The following is a 21,601-nucleotide window of genomic DNA, read 5'->3' as shown; positions in this document are numbered from 1 at the left end:
CAATTTAGTATATAAAAAAAAAAATGAATCATTGGAGGCTAACCGGTTCAACCACAAATCCACAGAATCAAGCTTTACTTTTACATGAAAGGTTAAGATGTCAATATACCGCTATCTGTCTATACCTCTGAATCTACTGAAAACTGACATGTAAGGTTTTTTCCGTTTTTGTTACCTAGGACTAAGTAACACATTTCTCAAGTTTTCCTGATGACAAACTTTTGAGATTATACCATGTTTGACTTCCATTAAGGAGATGGGAGGTACCTTCATTTTAAGGGTTTTTCAGCTTGAGACAAGGAAACCTTGCCATTAATGTTATTTTGTAAGGTGAATGTGAAGGCAAAACCTCCTTTTTTTTTTTTTTTTTTTTTTCTATGGTAAAGAAAGGTTAGAACTGGTAATATTTTTTGCTGAATGTGTTCTTACTGGAAACGTTTATCCTGCTGACCTCTCCTTCTGGCCATTGCCACCAAGACTAAAAGTTGGAAGTTCATCCAACTGGGCAGACATTCTGGTAACAACTAAGATGGGCATTCTCCTCATTTTGCGGGTATTTCAACATATTTCATGTTGTGTTGCCAGTACAGGAAGCATAGGGAAGTGAATCTCATACAGCAAAAATGCACCTGATATAGTTTTGATGCTTTCCTGTTCCATCCAAAAGAAAAAAAAACATCTTTTGGCTATACATTCACTATAATACAGTTAATACATTTGCCTAATTGGTTGGTTCACTAAAGTAGTAATAAACCCAAAAACAAAATGTATTATTTTGGAGCTTGCAGGTTTTTAGATGTGGTGACTGCATTAGTGTTCTATTTAAGGATATTTTTGCTTTCATATCAACCTGGTGATTCTGAAACTAAGGCAATTTGGAGGTGGTAAAAATAGCTGCATTTTACTGTCCCCCAGCATCCCCCCCTTAAGCTGCAAAGGCAGCCGTACTAGGGTGTTAATACAATTGCCCCCTCTTTCAGGCAGGACCACCACTGAATGTAACATATTCAACTAAATGGGGTTTTGCTGCAACCGTGAGTCAAAGGAGGTGGTCTTCTGATTGCCTGTCACTTGTGCCTTAACCACTCTGTGGAAAGACATTCTACGTGGATCAATCTTAAAAGAGTGAAGCAGGTGTAAACGGACTGTCAGTGTGATAACTTGTGCGGCTTGCTCACATCTGTGTGAGTTCATTTAAGAGATGTCAATGCATGTGGAAATCAAGTTGCACAGAAATAGTGCAGGAACCTTTTTCAAAGTCACAGCAATTTGGTTCTATTGCCGCAAATGTGGTGCGACATTTCTTGTGACTTTGAACTGTCAAATTGCCTGACAAGTCACGCTGTGTGAACGAGGGCTCAAGCTACATTCACTAAACTCTAAATTTCAGAGTTTAGCTTTTTCTGAAAGGAGCTGGACTCACAAAATGTATTATTTATTACATGTACTTATATAGTGCTGTCAATTTACGCAGTGCTTTACATATATATTGTACATTCACATCAGACCCTAACCCTCAAGGGGCGTACAATCTAAGGTCTCTAGATTACATTCTTACATATACATACAATTTAGACAGGAGCCAATTAACCTACCACCATGTCTTTGGAGTGTGGGAGTAAACCTGAGTACCCGGAGGAAACCCACGCAGACAGAACATGCAAACTCCAGGCAGGTGGTGCCATGGCTGGGAATTGAACCAACGACCCTAGTACTGCCAGGCGGAAGTGCTAACCATTTAGCCACTGTGCTGCCCAAGATGCAAAGTTATCATGTTATTTATTAAATAATGATTAGCAACGTTTAGTTGCATACAGTTTTGCAGTGTTTAGGAAAAGAAAGAGAGTGCTGCATCTAGGGTCAACTTTTCATTCCTATCTGCAGCTGTCAAGTGAAGCCTTGAGGATAATGCACTAGGCCGATGCACCCTCCGTTTCTTTTCTATCTTTATCTGTAGTTGTCTGCGTGGCTGACCCTATGTGAAAAAGTAATTGCCTCTTGACTAGATTAGTGAAGTGCACAATAGTTGTCTTGTGGGCAGATTCTCCCACCTGAGCTGTGGATCTCTGCAGCCCCTCCAGTACAAGTACAAGTACAGGCCTCTTGGCCACTTCTCTGATTAAAGCAGAGCTCCACCCAAAAGGGAAGTTGCGCATTAATGCATTGTCCCCCGCTCCCCATTAAGGATTGGCACCTTTGGGGAGCGGGTACCCGAATTTGACAGGTACCCGCCCCCACTCCCGCTGCACTCACCTTGGCGATCGGAATGATTTGGAAGTGAAAGTTGTTCTTCCCCCCCCCCCTCCTCTCCGTAGTCTTCTGGCACACGTGACAGGTCACAGAAGACTACGGGGACATTCACAAAGTGCATAGCTTCTCGCACATGCACAGTGGGCACCCGTCTGTGAAGCCACAAGCTGTCACTGCCGGGTGCCCACACTAAAGATGTTGGCGCCGGGAAGAGAAGACAGCCGGTGAAACCAGTGGTGGTGAGGACCCCCGCCGGACTGAGGGAGAGGTAAGTGGCTGTATTTTAGAAGTCAGCAGCTACAGTTTTTGTGGCTGCTGACTTATTTTTTCTTTCAGTTGGAACTCTAATGCTCTCCTTGCTCGGCCTGTCAGTTTAGGTGGACAGCCATATCTTGGTAGGTTTACTGTTGTGCCATACTCTTTCCCATTTTAGGATGATGGAACTTTCCCATTTTAGGATGATGGAACTCAGTTGGAACTCTAATGCTCTCCTTGCTCGGCCTGTCAGTTTAGGTGGACAGCCATATCTTGGTAGGTTTACTGTTGTGCCATACTCTTTCCCATTTTAGGATGATGAATTGAACAGTGCTCCCTGAGATGTTCAAAGATTGGAATTTTTTTTATATCCTAACACTGCTTTAAACTTCTCCACAACTTTATCCATGACCTGTCGTGTGTTCTTTGGCCTTCACGATGCTGTTTGTTCACTAATTTTCTCTAACAAACCTCTGAGGGCTTCAATCAAGCTGTATTTATACACACAGGTGGACTCTATTTACTAATTAGGCGACTTCTGAAGGCAATTGGTTCCATTAGATTTTAGTTAGGGGTATCAAAGTAAAGGGGGTTGTATGCAAATGCGCGCCACACTTTTCATCTTCACTTTTATAATTTTCCTGCCACTTCACAAATATGTGCCACTTTGTGTTGGTCTATCACTTAAAATACAAATAAAATACATTTACGTTTTTGGTTGTAACATGACAAAATGTGGAAAATTTCAAGGGGGTATGAATACTTTTTCAAGGCACTGTAGCAAAAAATCAAAAAACTCAGTGGTGATTAAATACCACCAAAAGAACGCTCTATTTGTGTGAAAAAAATGATAAAGATTTTTTTTTTATGGGTACAGTGTTGCATGACTGGGCAAGGGGGTAAAAGTGCGCGGTATTGAAGTGGTTAAAATGATCAGCTTATTTTCATTAATGTAAAACTTTTATCCCAAGGAAGCTTTAACTGCTTAAAAAGTGTTAACTGGAGTTCTGCTTTAATTTGTTAGTAGTCTAGTCCATGTAAGGCTGCATTTTTCAGGCTTTTTTTTTTTTTTATTTAAGCATTTTTGCACATATACAAGTGTTTTAGAAGCATGTTTCAGTTGCTTTACATTTGTATTCAAGCATCAGGGGTTTTTGTTTTAGCCAGCGGAAAGCACTAAGGGGAGGAATTCAGTTTTTACATGCTAAAACGCCTGAAATACACCCAAAAAAAACACTCAAACACTTCAATCAAGCATTTTCAGGTTCCCTTTGAAGTTGGTTGGGCAAAAAAAATGCCCATTTCTGCCTCAAAAATAGCTCATGGAGCTTTTGGAGCATCAGGTATAGAGCTACTAGCGTCTTCAGTCACCATTAAAACATATGGAATTTTGGATGTTGAGTATTTTGAAGCTTAAAGCTACAAAACACGGGTGTGAATGGGGCCTAACTCTTCACATTGACTGTCCAAAGGTGTCTCTATTGCTCCACCATCCAGAATGGAGCCACCCTATAACAGAGTGTGCTATTGGCTAGATTACCAGGTGAAATTAATAGAAAACTAATGCAGCCACCACATATAAGAATTGGTAAACTGCAGTACTGTATAAAAAATTAGTATTTGTGTATTACTTTTTTTTTTGTCCCTTGTTTCAGTCTCCAAACAATGTAAAGCATTTCATGTAGTGCTCATAGGATAATGTCTTACATGATGTCTTTTGTTCTGTATTTAGGAGGATGACAGTGAAGAGGAGCCAAAGTTGAAATATGAAAGGCTGTCGAATGGTGTGAGTGACATCTTACAGGAAGATGCAGCAAGTTGTATGACAGTCCACGAGAAGGTATGGCGTCGCTATTGAAATTGCATTCTTCATAGCATGCTTTAAAAACATTTACAAACATACTCACACTTCCTAATATTAGTGAGCACCTTCTGTGTACACATAAGTATTCTTTTTAAGTTTGGATAAAATAGGTAAACCGCATCACATCATGTCTTTTTTTTTTTCCCAGTGCAGTTTTTTTTTATTTTTTTTGCTGTCTATTCTCCTGTCCCATTCAGGAGTTCCCATAATTTCTGTCCAAGTTCACTAGGGTAGGGCGCAAGGGAAACCTCCAAATGAGGACACAATGGCAATAAAAACCTTTTATATTAGTGGGGTATGAGATAGCCAGAACCTCTATTGGAGTTTTATTGTTCTCTGTATCCCCTTTTCTCCACAGGGACAATGTTACTCCAGGGTAAGGAATGAAGGGAAATCTCTTAAACAAGCACAGACAGCAAACAAGCTGACGTGTTCTAACTCTTCTCTAAAAGAAAAACTAGACCAAAGATACTTTTTAACTACTTGTGTACTGTTGTAGGTTTATCAGTGGTGGATTGGCAGCCCTTTATTCACCCAGTGACATTTTTGAACGGCACTGGATAAATAGCAATTGGGCGGTCGATGAACTGGGTGATCATGGTTACTACACAGCTAGGTTTACGGACACTGTACCCAGGCAATCTGATCATCTGGGTATCATGTGATCGATCATAAGGTATTATTTATAGTACACAGTGGCTAAATGGTTAGCACTTCCGCTTGGCAGCTCTAGGGCCGTTGGTTCAAATCCCAGCCATGGCACCACCTGCCTGGAGTTTGCATGTTCTCCCTGTTCCTGCGTGGATTTTCTCTGGGTACTCTGGTTTACTCCCACACTCCAAAGACATGCTGATAGGTTAATTGGATCCTGTCTAAATTGGCCCTAGTATGTGTATGAATGTAAGTTAGGGACCTTAGATTGTACACCCCTTGAGGGTTAGGGACTGATGTGAATGTATAATATATATGCAAAGTGTTGCGTAAATTGACGGTGCTATATAAGTACCTGAAATAAATAATAATCCCTCCCATTCCCCTTACAATAGGGGAAGGAGAAAGATCAAGGGCCCTATTTTCAAGCTCTGTATTTAACCCCTTCAGCACCGGCATGTTTGTTTTTTTAAAAAAGTGCCTAATTTCCAAAAAAAGGGTCATGTCAGGGGTTTTAGTACCATTCTGGAATCCTAATTGTAACAAAGTAAGGGAAACAGGTTTTTTTTTTTTTTTTTTTTTTTAACTGGTAAAATCAACCAAAAGAAAGGGAAGGCCAATAGGCGGACTTCAAAGGCACTGCAACAATAATTCATTAATTTAAAATTGATTTTTTATTGTTAGAATGTAAGTCATTACAATACATGAAAAATATTTCCACTAAGAATGCACACCCTCAAGGAGGGGGTGGTGATGCATTCCATGCAGTTACAAAACTCACAGATACATATACAGTAGTAATTAAAATTGATACAGATGTACCGTGTCCCGGTAAGGGTATCAAGGAGCATAAATCAGATGTCAATGATTGTAGTTACTCAACATGTTTCGCGAGAATATCGCTTCTTCAGGAGTTCCTACATAAAAGAAAGTTGAATAATTGATCTCACAATATGTTATAATATGTCATACTCCTATTCAACTTTCTTTTAACAATAAAAAAGAAATGTTAAATTAATGAATTATTGTTGCAGTGCCTTTAAAGTCCGCCTATTGGCCTTCCCCTCCCCTTTCTTTTGGTTGATTTTGCTAGTCATAACAGGACGCAGCACATAGAAGCCTACTATATACCCCCACAGCTGTCACTCTGTGTTGGGTATCTCTCTATATCTATACGTTTTGTTTGTTTTTTTTTTTAATTTTTTTGTAATTTTTTTTCCCTTTTTCATAGTTATAAAAAACAGCAGTTATTAAATACCACTAAAAGAAAGCTCTGTCTAAAAAAAAAAAAAATATATAGTACAAAACTCCATTTGAGTACAGTGTTGTGTGACAGAGCAATTGTTAGTCAAACTATCACAGCACTAAAAACTCAATAATTACCTGGTAATGGAGGGGTACTACAGGCTGGCACTCAGGTGGTTAAAGAAGAGGTTACTAAAGTTATGGAAATTCTTGTATGACAGAATGTTACTTCGAAAGTGATGTAATGTATTGTAATGTATGCTTTCTTTTCTGAGCATGCGTGGTCTTGCCCTTCTGATTTTTTACGGACGAATACTGTACTGATTAGACCTATATCCTAAGATTTGGTATCATACAAAAAAATTTTGTGTTTGTCATCTCGAGTAATTTCAGAAGAAGGCTGTCTATGAATGATCAGATTATGGTACAGTTGCTTTGAAAATTTTATTTTTTGTTTGATTTTCTAATCACGTGTACTAGGCTTTATTCTAAGACACAGGCTGGAGGGGTGTGACACAGCCTGTGATTGGCAGAAATCCACCCACACCATGTTATTTCCACAAAACAATATTTGATTTCAAATATATATGTGTATGCCAATATTAAACAGTTTATTAATATTATTTTTATTTCTATTTACTCAGTATTCCAAAGGCTTTTTCTTAACATGTGACCAGCAGCAGAGGACCTGCAGCTCCTTCTCATATTTCCTTGCAGACTGAGAAAGAGCTGGGTCATCTGACAGCTATATAGAGTAGGAAAAGGTACTATTAAACATATTACAGTTCCATCATCCACACACAGAAACAGGATCATGTAAATTACATTAATATCACTTAAAAATGTATCTTGGAGTTTTTTTTTTTATCTGATTTTGGTCTGGTACTCCTTTCTGTACTGCTATGGTTTGAGTTACCGTTGGGTACCAATCAAGGGAGTCCTTATGTGGGAACTGTCTCATCAGAGCTATTAAACTTGTTTGACATTTTCCTTCATCTGGCTACACTTGCAAGTCTAAAAGTGCCCAGTGCCTCTTTGAGTGTGTTTGAATACCTCTGAAACTTGGGCACCCCAGAAGCTTGGCTGAAAAATTAGCAATCCCCTTATCCTGCCCTTCTGCAAAGATGCAAAAAAACATTGTTTTTTTACTCCTGTAATGCTGGGAATGAGGGTCAAAAAGTTTTCACGTCTTAGCAACAAGGCTAGACATTGGTATTGCTAATTGGGAGTTTTTCAGTCAGGCATCGGAAGGGTACCCCAATGAAGGTATGACAGTAAAAAATGAGTGAACATTTTAAAAAGCTGCACAGTTTTTATTGTCTACTGAGGTCTCTTGACTGCATTGTATTCTGGAACTTATCCTTTAACTAGGTGTATGTACGACAGGCTTTTATTTTGTATGACTGGTTATGGTATGCACATGGCATTGGAACTGGTTGACAAACACTCTTGTACAGATCTGATGGTCAAGTGTCTACAAATCTTTGGTCATATAGTGTACCTCTCAATAAACATATCCAAATATGTAAATCAGGCAAAAAAAAATTAGAAAAACTCAACTTTTTCTAGAGTATGTTTACTGAACACATGTGAATGAAAAAAAAAAAGAATCAAGAACTCATACACATGGGATGTTTTCCTAACTTTCCCAGAACCCTTTTCTCCTTGCAGCAGCGTTTTGGCAGAAAAAAATCATCTGACGTCTGTAAAAGTGTCTAATGCACAGGTGTCAAACTGGCGGCCCTCCATCTGTTTCCAAACTACAAGTCCCATGAGGCATTGCAAGATTGACCATTTCAAGCAGGACTCCCAAAGGTAGAGGCATGATGGGACTTGAAGTTTCACAACAGCTGGAGGGCCGCCAGTTTGACACCCATGGTCAAATGCATTTAGATGTTTTTGGACATCAATTCATTGGCCAGAATAAATAATTTATTCTGGACATTAAAATGAATTAAAAATGCTTATGCCTCTAAAACATCTCTAAAAGTCTGTGTGTTCAAGTACACATACAGTAGGCTAACATGCAGGGGAGTTTAGCGGCTGGAAAAAAAAAAACTCCAGACGTGCCTAGGAGCAGCTGTAATAATGTCCAGTGTGCATGAGGCCTGAAACTAAGGTAGGCCATACATGGGTCAAATTCTGAATTCATTTTCTTTAGAAAATCGGAACTTTTGTGCGTTTTGTAATCAGATGGTGCCACCATGGATTTTGAAATTTGACCAACCAAGCCTTCAATTTCACCTCATTTTGCTACAGAAACGAATTTTCGTGGCTGAGAATCTTCTTTTCTTTCCAGGTCAGAGCTCATGCTCATTTCTTTTTGATTAGATTTCTCGCTCGATTCTCCCATCAATGATTAGAAATTAGTTTTTCAAAAATTTCCACTGTCCCGTATGCATGAGGCCTGAAACTAAGGTAGGCCATGCATGGTTTAAACTCTGAACAAATTTTCTTTAGAAAATCGAAAATTTTATGCGTTTTGTAATCAGATGGTACCACCATTGATTTCGAAATTCAACCAACCAAGCCTTCAATTTCACCTCATGTTGCTACAAAAAAGAATTTTTGTGGCTGGGAATCTACTTTTCTTTCCAGGTCAGAGCTCATGCTCATTTCTTTTTCGATTATAATTCTCACACGATTCTCCCATCAATGATTAGAAATTTGTTTTTCAAAAACCTTCCAACATGCCTGATCACTCCAGTTCGATGGTCGCATGAAAATCAAACAATGCTGCGACCCAGTAATGGTGCAAAATTCAATTGTAAATTCTTAGTTACAATTTCCGAAAGAAAATTATTTCAGAATTTAACCCATGTATGGCCTGCATTAGGGGGTCGGTTTATTATTTTTTTTTACCCAAGATTTATGCAACAGTCCAGCCAAGATCCACACATTTTTAATTTGTTTGAATTATAAAATAATATGTGAATCCTATGTGATAGTCGAATCCTGTATATAAACTAAACTACAAGGTGAGTACAATAAGTATAGAAAAATGTTGCAAGAAGTCTTTCTTTTATTACTGTGAACAATGTAATTGTATTTCAATCATTGTAAATGTTCTGATATGGTTTGTAAACATCTTTAACCTCCCTGGCGGTATGATTATTTCAGATTTTTGGTGCTGAAAGCGGTACCATTATTTTGCATGGAAATATGTATTTTTTTTTATTGTAGGCCTGTAATTTTTAGGAATAACTCACTGAAATCTGTCCGAACAAGAGTCTAGTAAACATTCCAGATATGATAAAACTTGAAACACGAAATCATACATTATAATTTAATAAATAATCATAAAAAATAATAATATAATAATAAATTTAATGCAATAATGTAATCAATTTTAAAAACACTGACATTTGAAATAGAGCGCCAAGTTCGCACATCGCTGAGCAAAGTCGCAAAATCGTTTTCAGTGTCTGAAGACGAATTTCCCCACAAATCATTATCACTCAATTCTGCAAGTGGTTCTAATTTACTATCGCTGTTCTCTAGCCGGTCTAAAACCGCTTTTGACCTAAAAGGGCGCTTTTTGGACGCCATGGACTTTCCTACGTTTCTAGGCAGAAAGAACAGTCAAAATGTAGGCAGGGCACAGGACAAAGCAGTAGGGACAAAATGTATGTGAAATGGTTTGAAACAGCAATGTTTTGCTATGTAATATTCGTTTACAAAAAATGACATTTTAAAAAAATTTTAAATTTGCCGCCGGTTCCGGCCCCCGTACGTCCCGATGTCACAGGGACCAGAACACGGAAGCCGGATGCCGGCATCGGCCGGAGGAGATGGCCGGGGACGCTGCAGGAGGGACATCGCGGGAGCGAAGGAAAAGGTAAGCGCTGCAGGGAATCCCTGAGCAACGCCGCATTGTAAGCCCGAGTGTAGCTCGGGGTTACCGCTTGTGGTACTGAAACTCTACCCCAAGCTACACTCGGGAATACCGCCAGGGAGGTTAAAACCAATAAGATAAAAACACCAGGTACATAATACGTTATTGGTAAATAGATATATAATGAAGCACTCTAGATTCAGTTGATCAGCACATTGGAATTGATTTGGTATTAAGTATGATTTCATTATTTTCTTGTCTGAGGTAACAAATCAAACATATACAACACGTTTCGGCCAACACGTGGCCTTAATAACGGTGTATTGAAATGTAATATTATCAAGCACTTTATCCCCTGTTTGCAACAAGGCAAAACACCCAAAAATCCTGTGTTAATTTTTAAATAATGATGTATTTTCCAAGAGAACCTAATAAAGAGGTTTTTAATATTTTTTTTCTCATACGCTGATTACTTGATGTGCACACTGCTTGTGATGATCGAGGACTTGGGCGTATATTTTCAAGAACAGCGAGTGAGCTGTCACCTATCTTGATTTACTACAATTGCTCTGTAATTGAGGCGTGTTGTGGTCTCAGCCTACAGAATAAGTTGAAAGGACATAAAGTTACTTTCTTTTATTTGTTAGCAGTCCAATTTATTGTTGTAGGAGCTGCAGTATTTTCTGAACTGAGTACATTTGTAGCACAGTTTGAAAGCAAAATACTTAAATGTTTTATTATTCTAATAATAAACTTAAGATCGTGCAGAAAGTTGAAAGTTTTTAGCTGTCTTTACAGACACTGAAAACGCAGTTGGTGTTTAACTATAGTACTCTTCTGTTTTTTTTTTTTTTTTTTGGTAACAGCTTATATTTAAGTAAAGCATTTTCCATCTCTATTCCTTTTATTTCATCAGAAACTGAAAAGCCTATGAATTGCAGAATGCAGAAGCTCACCAGCAATTTTTTGGATTATGGAGTCTGTTCTTGGAAACCTTCAATCTGAGCCCACAGAATCCATTTTCCATTGGCTGTATCATTGAAACCTTTATTAATAGAGTGCTGTCATCATCTTCCTTTGCCAGACTTTGTATCACTTTCAGGTTTGACCTATACAAAATGCTCTAACAAATTGCAGATCCAGATAATGGGCTACAGAGATCAGTATTTTTAAGGGCCCCTGTTGTCTGCACTTGACAGGCGAGAAATGATTATGATGCATAGGTGGTGGCATTTTTTTTCTGTATGACTGTTGGAAATGATTGAAAAACAATTGTAAATGTAAAACTGAACAGGTTTTTTGAAATCCCGATATGACTACCTTTATACCTGAAGCCCACTGACCATTTATCTGAAGGATATCGAAACAACAGTGACCAAAGTCTAGTGCTACTGTTAAGTGATTTGCTCAAGAGCTGCATTCTCACTGATGTTGTTAGGCCTTGTTCACACCATGTGCAGAGACGTCAGATTTTTTGTGCGTGTTCTGCAAGGGCACAATAAACAATTGTCTTCTATGTGTCATGGTCACACCAGAACATTAGTATCACGTGCAGATTTTTTTTTCTGCTCAGGAATCTGCAACGTGTATGCAGTTTTCTGCACAGAAAAAGAAACTGATGTGACATCAACACTGTGATGTAAACAAGGTAGAACATAAAGTGATGTCTGTCTGTGCATAAAAGACGTGTATGAAAACTGATGTCAATGTGCATAAAAAGTCACTGAAACGCGCATGAAAGCTGATGTAAACTCATGTCTCTGCAAGTCCATCAGCTTTTATGCACAGGTGGTGTGAACTAGAACTTGTGAAATCAAAATTTATTTTGGGCATTGTTAGGAATAAAAATATTGGATGAAAACCCACTGTATATTAAATGTGGGTGAAAAACAAAAACTGCTGTATTCTCCTCTGTTTGGAAGTGGTAACAGATTGTCTGGAGCCATTGCCCCTTACTAATTAATTAAGGCAGTACCACAAGCTTGAATAATACATAATGTAGTAGCCCCTACCAGCTAATCAGAACTTTTGTGTCTATATTCTGATAAAATAGATGAATTTGTCTTTTAATAGTGGCATTGCTAGGGTTTAGAAATATCCGCTGCACATCTTGGCAGTCATCTAAATGAGCTATTGTAGCCTGCTGTAGCAAATGGTGGGGATTGTCATATTTGCATGCATTAAAAAAATCAGTGAGAAATAGGCATTTGCAAAGAGCAAAATCTCTAGTCCTAAAGGACAATTGTACCTTTGCTACATGTTGTCCTTTGAGTGCAGCCCACCAGATCAGATACTCATCTTCATCCTGGATACACACACACTGGCTATAAAAAGTCTACACACCCCTGGTAAAATGTCAGGTTTCTGTGATATAAAAAAAACGAGACAAAGATAGATCATTTCAGAACTTTTTCCACCTTTAATGTAACCTATAAACTGTACAACTCAGTTGAACAACAAACTGAAATCTTTTAGGTGGAGGGGAGTAAAAATAAAAAACTAAAATAATTTGGTTTCATGAGTGCATACCCTTAACCACTAGCCTACAGGGCACTTACAGTGGGGATCGAAAGTTTGGGCACCCCTGCTAAAAATTTGTATTAATGTGCATAAAGAAGCCAAGGAAAGATGGAAAAATCTCCAAAAGGCATCAAATTCCAGATTCGACATTCTTATAATATGTCAACAAAAGTTAGATTTTATTTCCATCATTTACACTTTCAAAATAACAGAAAACAAAAAAATGGCGTCTGCAAAAGTTTGGGCACCCTGCAGAGTTAATATCTTGTACTGCCCCCTTTGGCAAGTATCACAGCTTGTAAACGCTTTTTGTAGCCAGCCAAGAGTCTTTCAATTCTTGTTTGAGGTATCTTTGCCCATTCTTCCTTACAAAAGTCTTCCAGTTCTTTGAGATTTCTGGGCTGTCTGTCACGCACGGCTCTTTTAAGGTCTATCCATAGATTTTCAATTATGTTGAGGTCAGGAGATTGTGAAGGCCATGGCAAAACCTTCAGTTTACGCCTCTTGATGTAATCCCCCGTGGATTTCGAGGTGTGTTTAGGATCATTATCCATTTGTAGAAGCCATCCTCTCTTTAACTTCAGCTTTTTCACAGATGGCATCAAGTTACCATCCAAAATTTGCTGAAATTTTATTGAATCCATTTTTCCTTCTACTCGTGAGATGTTCCCTGTGCCACTGGCTGCAACACAACCCCAAAGCATGATTGATCCAACCCCATGCTTAACAGTTGGACAGAGGTTCTTTTCATTAAATTCTGTGCCCTTTGCTCATTCCAAAAAGTTCCATTTTAACCTCATCGGTCCACAGAACTTGTTTCCAAAATGCATCAGGCTTGTCTATATGTTCATTTGCAAAGTTCAAACGATGATTTTTGTGGTGAGGACGTAGAAGAGGTTTTCTTCTGATGACTCTTCCATGAAGACCATATTTGTACAAGTATCTCTTTATAGTGGAATAGTGTACCACAACTCCAGTGTCTGCCAGATCTTTCTGGGGGGATCGTGCAGTCAAACGTGGGTTTTGATTTGTTTTTCTCACAATCCTGTGAGCTGTTCTGTCTGATATTTTTCTTGGTCTTCCAGATCTTGCTTTACCTTCCACTGTTCCTGATGACTGCCATTTCTTAATTACATTCCGAACAGAGGATATTGACATCTGAAAACGCTTTGCTATCTTCTTATAGCCTTCTCCAGCTTTGTGAGCGTCAACTATTTTCAATTTCAGTTTTCTAGACAACTGCTTAGAAGAACCCATGGTGCTGATTGTTGGGGCAAGGTCAGATGAGTCTGGGCATTTAAAACCTTTGAGATTGACATCACCTGGTCTTCCCAGACAATGATTGAGAACAATCCATGACACTGGCAGGTCTCAGCTTGGCAAAGGGGGCAGTGCATGCTATAAATTCTGCAGGGGGCCCAAACTTTTGCAGACACTATTTTTTTGTTTTCTGTTATTTTGAAAGTGTAAATGATGGAAATAAAATCTAACTTTTGTTGACATATTATAAGAATGTCTAATCTGTAATTTGATGCCTTTTGGAGATTTTTCCATCTTTCCTTGGCTTCTTTATGCACATTAATACAAATTTTTAGCTGGGGTGCCCAAACTTTCGATCCCCACTGTATACCCCCTTCCTGCCTAAGCCAATTTCCAGCTTTCAGTGCTGTCGCACTTTGAATGACAATTGCGCGGTCATGCAACACTGTACCCTTATGACATTTTTATCATTTTTTGTGACAGATAGAGCTATTTTTTGGTGGTATTTAATCAATTAAGGGTTTTTATTTATTTTTAAACCAAAACCACTGAAAATTTTGAAAATAAAACACGTTTTTTTCTTAGTTTTTGTTATAAAATTTTGTAAATAAGTGATTTTTCTCCTTCACTGATGTGCGCGAATGAGGCTGCACTGATGGGCACTGATGAGGAGGCACTGGTAGGTGGCACTGATGGGCATTGACAGGCATCACTGATGGGCACTGAAAGGCAGCACTGATACATGGCAATGATATATGGCACTGTTAGGCGGCACTGACTGTCACTGTTAGGCGGCACTGACTGTCACTGTTAGGCGGCACTGACTGTCACTGTTAGGCGGCACTGACTGTCACTGTTAGGCGGCACTGACTGTCACTGTTAGGCGGCACTGACTGGCATTGATAGGTGGCACTGACTGGCACTAATGGATGACACTGAAAGGCAGCTCAGATGGGCACTGATATGTGGCATTGATGTGCACTGGTATGCACTGATATATGGCATTGATGTGGCACTGATAGGCACTGACACGTGGCACTGATCGACACTGACAGCTGGCACCGATCGACACTGACAGCTGGCACCGATGGGCTTTGACAGGTGGCACTGCTGGGGCTACACTGATCATCAGGGGACACTGATCATCAGTGCCCTGATGATTAGTGTACATGTCCCCTCCGCTTAAAGCCGATTTACCGGCTCTCCTCTCGAGCTGTCAGCGCGACAGCTCGAGAGGAGAGAAATGCCGATAACCGGCATTTCCGTCTTTACATGTGATCAGCTGTGATTGGACACAGCTGATCACATGACCGAGCCGGCATCTTCGGCTCTTTCCATGATCGGCGATCCGCTGTGTCCGATCACTGCGCTGAGAATGGGAGGATGTCATATAACATCCTCTCAGAACGAGAGAACCACCTTGTGCCCGTCATTGGACTATATGGCGGGCGGGAGGTGGTTAATGAAAACATTCTTTGCAAATGCTTTTGCTTTGGTCCGTCTTGCGCCGGTCCAAGAATTTCACCTCTAGTGGCATAATACGAATGCCCCCGGCCGTCCCTCTTAACCACTAGCCTACAGGGCACTTATACCCCCTTCCTGCCCAGGCCAATTTCCAGCTTTCAGCGCTGTCGCACTTTGACAATTGTGCGGTCAAACACTGTACCCATATGAAATTTTTATCATTTTTTTTGTGACAGAGCTTTATTTTGGTGGTACTTAATGACCTCTGGGTTTTTTTATTTTTTCTTAAACAAACCAAAAACCACTGAAAATGTTGAAAAAAAAAACATTTACAAAATTTTATAACAAAAACTAAGAAAAAATAAGTGATTTTTCTCCTTCACTGATGTGCGCTAATGAGGCTGCACTGATGGGCACTGATAGGCTGCACTGATGAGGAGGCACTGGTAGGTGGCACTGATGGGCAATGAAAGACAGCACTGATACATGGCACTGATATATAGCACTGTTAGGCGGCGCTGACTGGCACTGTTAGGCGGCGCTGACTGGCACTGTTAGGCGGCGCTGACTGGCACTGTTAGGCGGCGCTGACTGGCAGCACTGATAGGCGGCGCTGACTGGCAGCACTGATAGGCGGCGCTGACTGGCAGCACTGATAGGCGGCGCTGACTGGCAGCACTGATAGGCGGCGCTGACTGGCAGCACTGATAGGCGGCGCTGACTGGCAGCACTGATAGGCGGCGCTGACTGGCAGCACTGATAGGCGGCGCTGACTGGCAGCACTGATAGGCGGCGCTGACTGGCAGCACTGATAGGCGGCGCTGACTGGCAGCACTGATAGGCGGCGCTGACTGGCAGCACTGATAGGTGGCACTGATGGGTGACACTGAAAGGCAGCTCAGATGGACACTGATATGTGGCATTGATGTGCACTGATATGTGGCACTGATTTAGCACTGATGGGCACTGGCACGAGGCACTGATGAGCACTGACGTAAGGCACTGATGGACACTGACAGGTGGCACTGCTGGGGCTACACTGATCATCAGGGCACACTGATCATCAGTGCCCTGATGATCAGTGTACATGTCCCCTCCGCGGAAAGCCGATTACTGGCTCTCCTCTCCTCACAAGGTGTCAGCGTGACAGCTCGAGAGAAGAGAAATGCCGATAACCGGCATTTTCCTGTTTACATGTGATCAGCTGTGATTGGACACAGCTGATCACATGACCGAGCCGACATCTTCGGCTCTTTGCATGATCCTTGATCCGCTGTGTCCGAGGGACACAGCGCACTGCCAATCACCACGCTGTGCGCTCCCTGAGCCGCGCATGCGCAGTGAGAATGGGAGGACATCCTATGACGTCCTCTCAGAACGAGAGAACCACCTTGCGCCCATCATTGAACTATATGGCTGGCGGGAGGTGGTTAAACTAATACTTTATTGAAGCATCTTTTTATTTTATTACAGCACTCAGTCTATTAGCATGGCACAGCTTGACTTGGCAATATTTTCCCACTCTTCCTTGCAAAAACACTCCAAATTTGTCAGATTGCGAGGACATCTCCTCTGCACAGCCCTCTTCAGATCACCCCACAGATTTTCGATCGGATTCAGGTCTAGACTGTGGCTGGGCCATTCTAAAACTTTAATCCTCTTCTGGTGAAGCCATTCCTTTGTTGATTTGGATGTATGCTTTGGGTTTTTGTCATGCTGAAAGATGAAATTCCTCTTCATGTTCACCTTTCTAGCAGAAGCCTGAAGGTTTTGGGCCAATATTGACTGATATTTGGAACTATTTTTAATTTCTTCTACCTTGACTAAAGCCCCAGTTCAAGCTGAAGAAAAATGGCCCCAAAGCATGTTGCTGCCACCACCATTCTTCACTGTGGGTATGGTGTTCTTTTGGTGATGTGTAGTGTTGTCTTAGCACCATACATATCTTTTGGAATTATGGCCAAAATGTTCAACCTTGGTTTCATCAGACCATAACACATTTTCCCACATGCTTTTGGGAGACTTCACATGTGTTTTTGCTAAATTTAGCTGGGCTTGGATGTTTTTCTTCATAAGAAAAAGGCTTCCGTCTTGCCATTCTACCCCATAGCCCAGACATATGAAGAATACGGGATATTGTTGTTGCATGTACCACACAGCCAGCAATTGCCAGATATTCCTGCAGCTCCTTTAACCCCCCTGGCAGTATTTCCGAGTGTAGCTCTGGGTTAACTTTCAGTACCAGAAGCGGTAACCCCGAGCTACACTCGGGATTACCCTGTAGCATTGCTCAGGGATTCCCTTCAGCACTTATCTTGTCCTGCGTACCTACAATGTCCCCCTGCAGCGTCCCTGCCCATCTCCTACGGCCGATGCCAACATCAATCTTCCAGGTTCCGTTCCCTGCGAGCGTCGGGACATACGAGGGATGGAACCGGCGGGAAATTAAAAAATTTTAAAATGTGACATTCACTCAATACACTAAAATCTCCTAGTATAACATTACTGTATCAAACCATTTCACATATATTTTGTCCTGTGCTCTGCCTGCATTTTTACTGTTCTTTCTTCCTGGAAGCTAAGAAACGTCCATGGCTCCAAAAAGAGTCTCTTTAGGTCAAAAGCGGTTTTAGACCAACTAGAGAACAGCGATAGTAAATTAGAATCACTTGCAGAATTGAGTGATAATGATTCGTGGGGAAATTCGTCATCAGACACTGAAAACGCGACTAAGCTCAGTGATGTGCAAACTTGGCGCTCTATTTCAAATTTCAGTGTTTTTGGTTTGAATACAATATTGAATTAAATTTATTATTGTATTATTATTTGTTATGATTATTTTATATTATACTTTATGATTTCGTGTTTCAAATTTTATCATACCCGGGATGTTTACTAGACTCTTGTTCAGACAGATTTCAGTGAGTTATTCCTAAAAATTACAGGCCTACAATAAACAAACTATGTATTTCCATGCAATAAAATGTACCGCTTTGAGCACAGAAATACTGACATTAGACTGCTAGGGAGGTTAATGTTGCTGTAGGCCTCTTGGCAGCCTCCCAGATCAGTTTTCTTCTCGTGTTTTCATCAATTTTGAAGGGACGTCTAGTTTTTGCTAATGTCACTGTTGCGCCATATTTTCTCCACTTGATGATGACTATCTTCACTGTGTTCCATGGTATATCTAATGCCTTGGAAATTATTTTGTACCCTTCTCCTGATACCTTTTAACAATGAGATCCCTCTAATGCTTTGGAAGCTCTCTGCGGACCATGGCCTTTGCTGTAGTATACGACTAAGAAAATGTCAGGAAAGACCTACTAGAACAGCTGAACTTTATTTGGGGTTAATCAGAGGCACTTTAATTGATAGCAAGTGTGTACTGACTCCTATTTAACATGATTTATAATTGATTGCTTAATTCTGAACACCGCTACATCCCCAGGGGTGTGCGCACTTATGCAACCACATTATTGTAGTTTTTTATGTTTACTCCTCCTCCCCCCCCCCCCCCAAGAAAAAAAAACAAAAAAAAGATTTCAGTTTGATTTTCAATTGAGTTGTACAGTTAAAGGTGGAAAAAGTTCTGCAATTTTTATTTTGTCTCTTTTCTTTACATCACAGGAACCTGACATTTTATCAGGGGTGTTTAGACTTTTTATATCAACTGTGTATTTCTATCTATCTATATATTGCCAAAAGTATTAGGACACACATTTATTCATTCATGTTTTCATACCTCTTGACATTTGCCACATTTGTCATATTACAACCAAAAACATAAATCTATTTTATTGGGATTTTGTGATAGACCAACACAAAGTGGCACATAATTGTGAAGTGAAAGGTAAATGATAAGAGGGTCTCAAAATTTTTTACAAATAAATATCTGAAAAGTGTGGCGTGCATTTGTATTCAGCCCCCTTTACTGTGATAGCCCTAACTAAAATCTAGTGGAACCAATTGCCTTCAGAAGTCACCAAATTAGCAAATAGATTCCACCTGTGTGTAATTTAATCTCAGTATAAATACGTCTGCTCTGTGAAGCCCTCAGAGGTTTGTTAGAGAGCATTAGTGAACAAACAGCATCATGAAGGCCAAGAAACACACCAGACGGGTCAGGGATAAAGTTGTGGAGAGGTTTAAAGCAGGGTTAGATTTTAAAAACATGTCTCAAGCTTTGACCATCTCACAGAGCACGGTTCAATCAATCATCCAAAATTGGAAAGCGTATGGCACAACTGCAAACCTACCAAGACTTGGCCGTCCACCTAAACTGACAGGCTGGGCAAGGAGAGCATTATTCAGAGAAGCAACCAAGAGGCCCATGGTAGCTCTGAAGAAGCTGCAGAGATCCACAGCTCAGGTGGGAGAATCTGTCCACAGGACAACTATTAGACGTGCAATCACAAATCTGGCCTATATAGAAAGAGTGGCAAGAAGAAAGCCATTGTTGAAAGAAAGCCATAAGTAGTTTGCAGTTTGCAAGACACCATGTGGGGGATACAGCAAATATGTGGAAGAAGGTGCTCTGGTCAGATAAAAAAACTTGAAATTTTAACTTTTTGGCCTAAAAGCAAAACGCTTTGTGTGACAGAAAACTAACACTGCACATCACCCTGAACACACCATCCCCACCGTGAAACATGGTGGTGGCAGCATCATTTTGTGGCGATGCTTTTCTTCCGCAGGGACAAGGAAACTGGTCCGAGTTGGTGGGAAGATGAATGGAGCCAAATACAGGGCAATCTTAGAAGAAAAGCTGTTAGTCTGCAAAAGACTTGAGACTAGGGCGGAGGTTCAACTTCCAGCAGAACAACAACCCTAAATATACAGCCAGAGCTACAATGGAATGGTTTAGATCAAAGCATATTCATGTGTTAGAATGGCCCAGTCAAAGTGCAGACCTAAATCCAATGGAGAATCTGTGGCAAGACTTGAAAATTGCTGTTCACAGACACTCTCCATCCAATCTGACAGACCTTGAGCTATTTTGCAAAGAATGTGCAAAAATATCACTCTCTAGATGTGCAAGCTTGTAGAGACATACCCAAAAAGACTTGCAGCTGTAATTGCAGCAAAAGGTGGTTCTACAAAGCATTGACTCAGGGGGGCTGAATACAAATGCATGCCACACTTTTCAGATATTTATTTGTCAAATGTTTAAAACCATTTATCATTTTCCTTCTACTTCACAATTATGCGCCACTTTGTGTTGGTCTATCTCTATCACATAAAACCCCAATAAAATACATTTTACGCTTTTGGTTGTAACATAACAAAATTTGGAAAATTTCAAGGGGTAGGAATACTTTTTCAAGGCACTGTAGCTATTGCTGCCAGAACTCTGTAGGCATCATCAGATGGGAAATCAATCTGCCAGAACCCCTAACAACCTCTAGAGGAGCCCTAGGCTTTCATTTGCTGAGGAATACTGGTCTTGGCTAATGAAGGAAAATAAATCTTTAGTTAAAAAAAAAAAAAAAAAGCTTGTTTTCCCTCATGTAATGCTGACCATTTTATGAGTGTCTGTTATTAGCATCAAGCTCAAGCAGAAGATAGGGAAACCTATAACATTTGTGAAAATTGGAATGATTTGAAATGCACATTTGTGGATGCATCTTTTCGCTATGTGTCCATATCACTAAGTTTGCATGAGTGAAACAGACTTTTTAATGAGTGTGATATTGCTGTGATATTTCATGGTTTTGTTGTGGTAAGCTAGATAGGTGCCATACTTAAGTCAGTGGCTTCATTCCCAGTGTACCATATTGCACACTGGTGCTTTATGGCTGCATTTGTTAACACTGGCATAACTTGCCTTTTGAAACTCTTCCAAGCAGAAAACCACAGTGCAGATCTATCTGGTATCTCCTTATCCGAGTCCATTTACGCACCGTCAAAATTCCTAAGCTTTGATAAAGGGGGGAGTCTGTTTAGCCCCAAAACAATTTTTTTTCATTAAAAACTAAAAATTTGGACTCTTGGATGTTTGTTTGGAGCTCTTGCTGGATTCTGTATTACTGCCAGAAAGGTCAATAATTGCAGAAATAAACCTTTCTGCTAAAGAAACAGCCTTGCTGGAGATGTGTACATGCAAATGATGACTTCATCAATTTTACTGATGACTGGTATACATCTATGATTTGGTCACAGATTATTTTATAGTAGTGTGTAATTCAACAGTGTATATAGAATATAAAATATAGTATGAGTTTGTTAATTTTTCCTATTTTATATGTTTAATATTTTTA

At 40.1% G+C, this 21,601-nt stretch overlaps 1 protein-coding gene across 1 annotated transcript in view; it reads left to right on the top strand.

Annotated features, from left to right (window-relative positions):
* Positions 1–21,601, top strand: part of VPS41 (VPS41 subunit of HOPS complex) — a 371,510-nt gene that overhangs the window by 59,430 nt on the left and 290,479 nt on the right. The window contains exon 3 of the mRNA XM_089687103.1: positions 4,238–4,345. Within this exon, the coding sequence (XP_089543229.1) occupies positions 4,238–4,345 (108 nt within the window). The remainder of the gene's footprint in view (positions 1–4,237; positions 4,346–21,601) is intronic.

Source organism: Staurois parvus, unplaced genomic scaffold (genome assembly GCF_062004578.1).
Source record: "Staurois parvus isolate SC_StPar_1 unplaced genomic scaffold, SC_StPar_1.0 ptg000020l, whole genome shotgun sequence".
Lineage (NCBI taxonomy): Eukaryota > Metazoa > Chordata > Amphibia > Anura > Ranidae > Staurois > Staurois parvus.
This window is presented reverse-complemented; position numbering and strand designations above follow the sequence as displayed.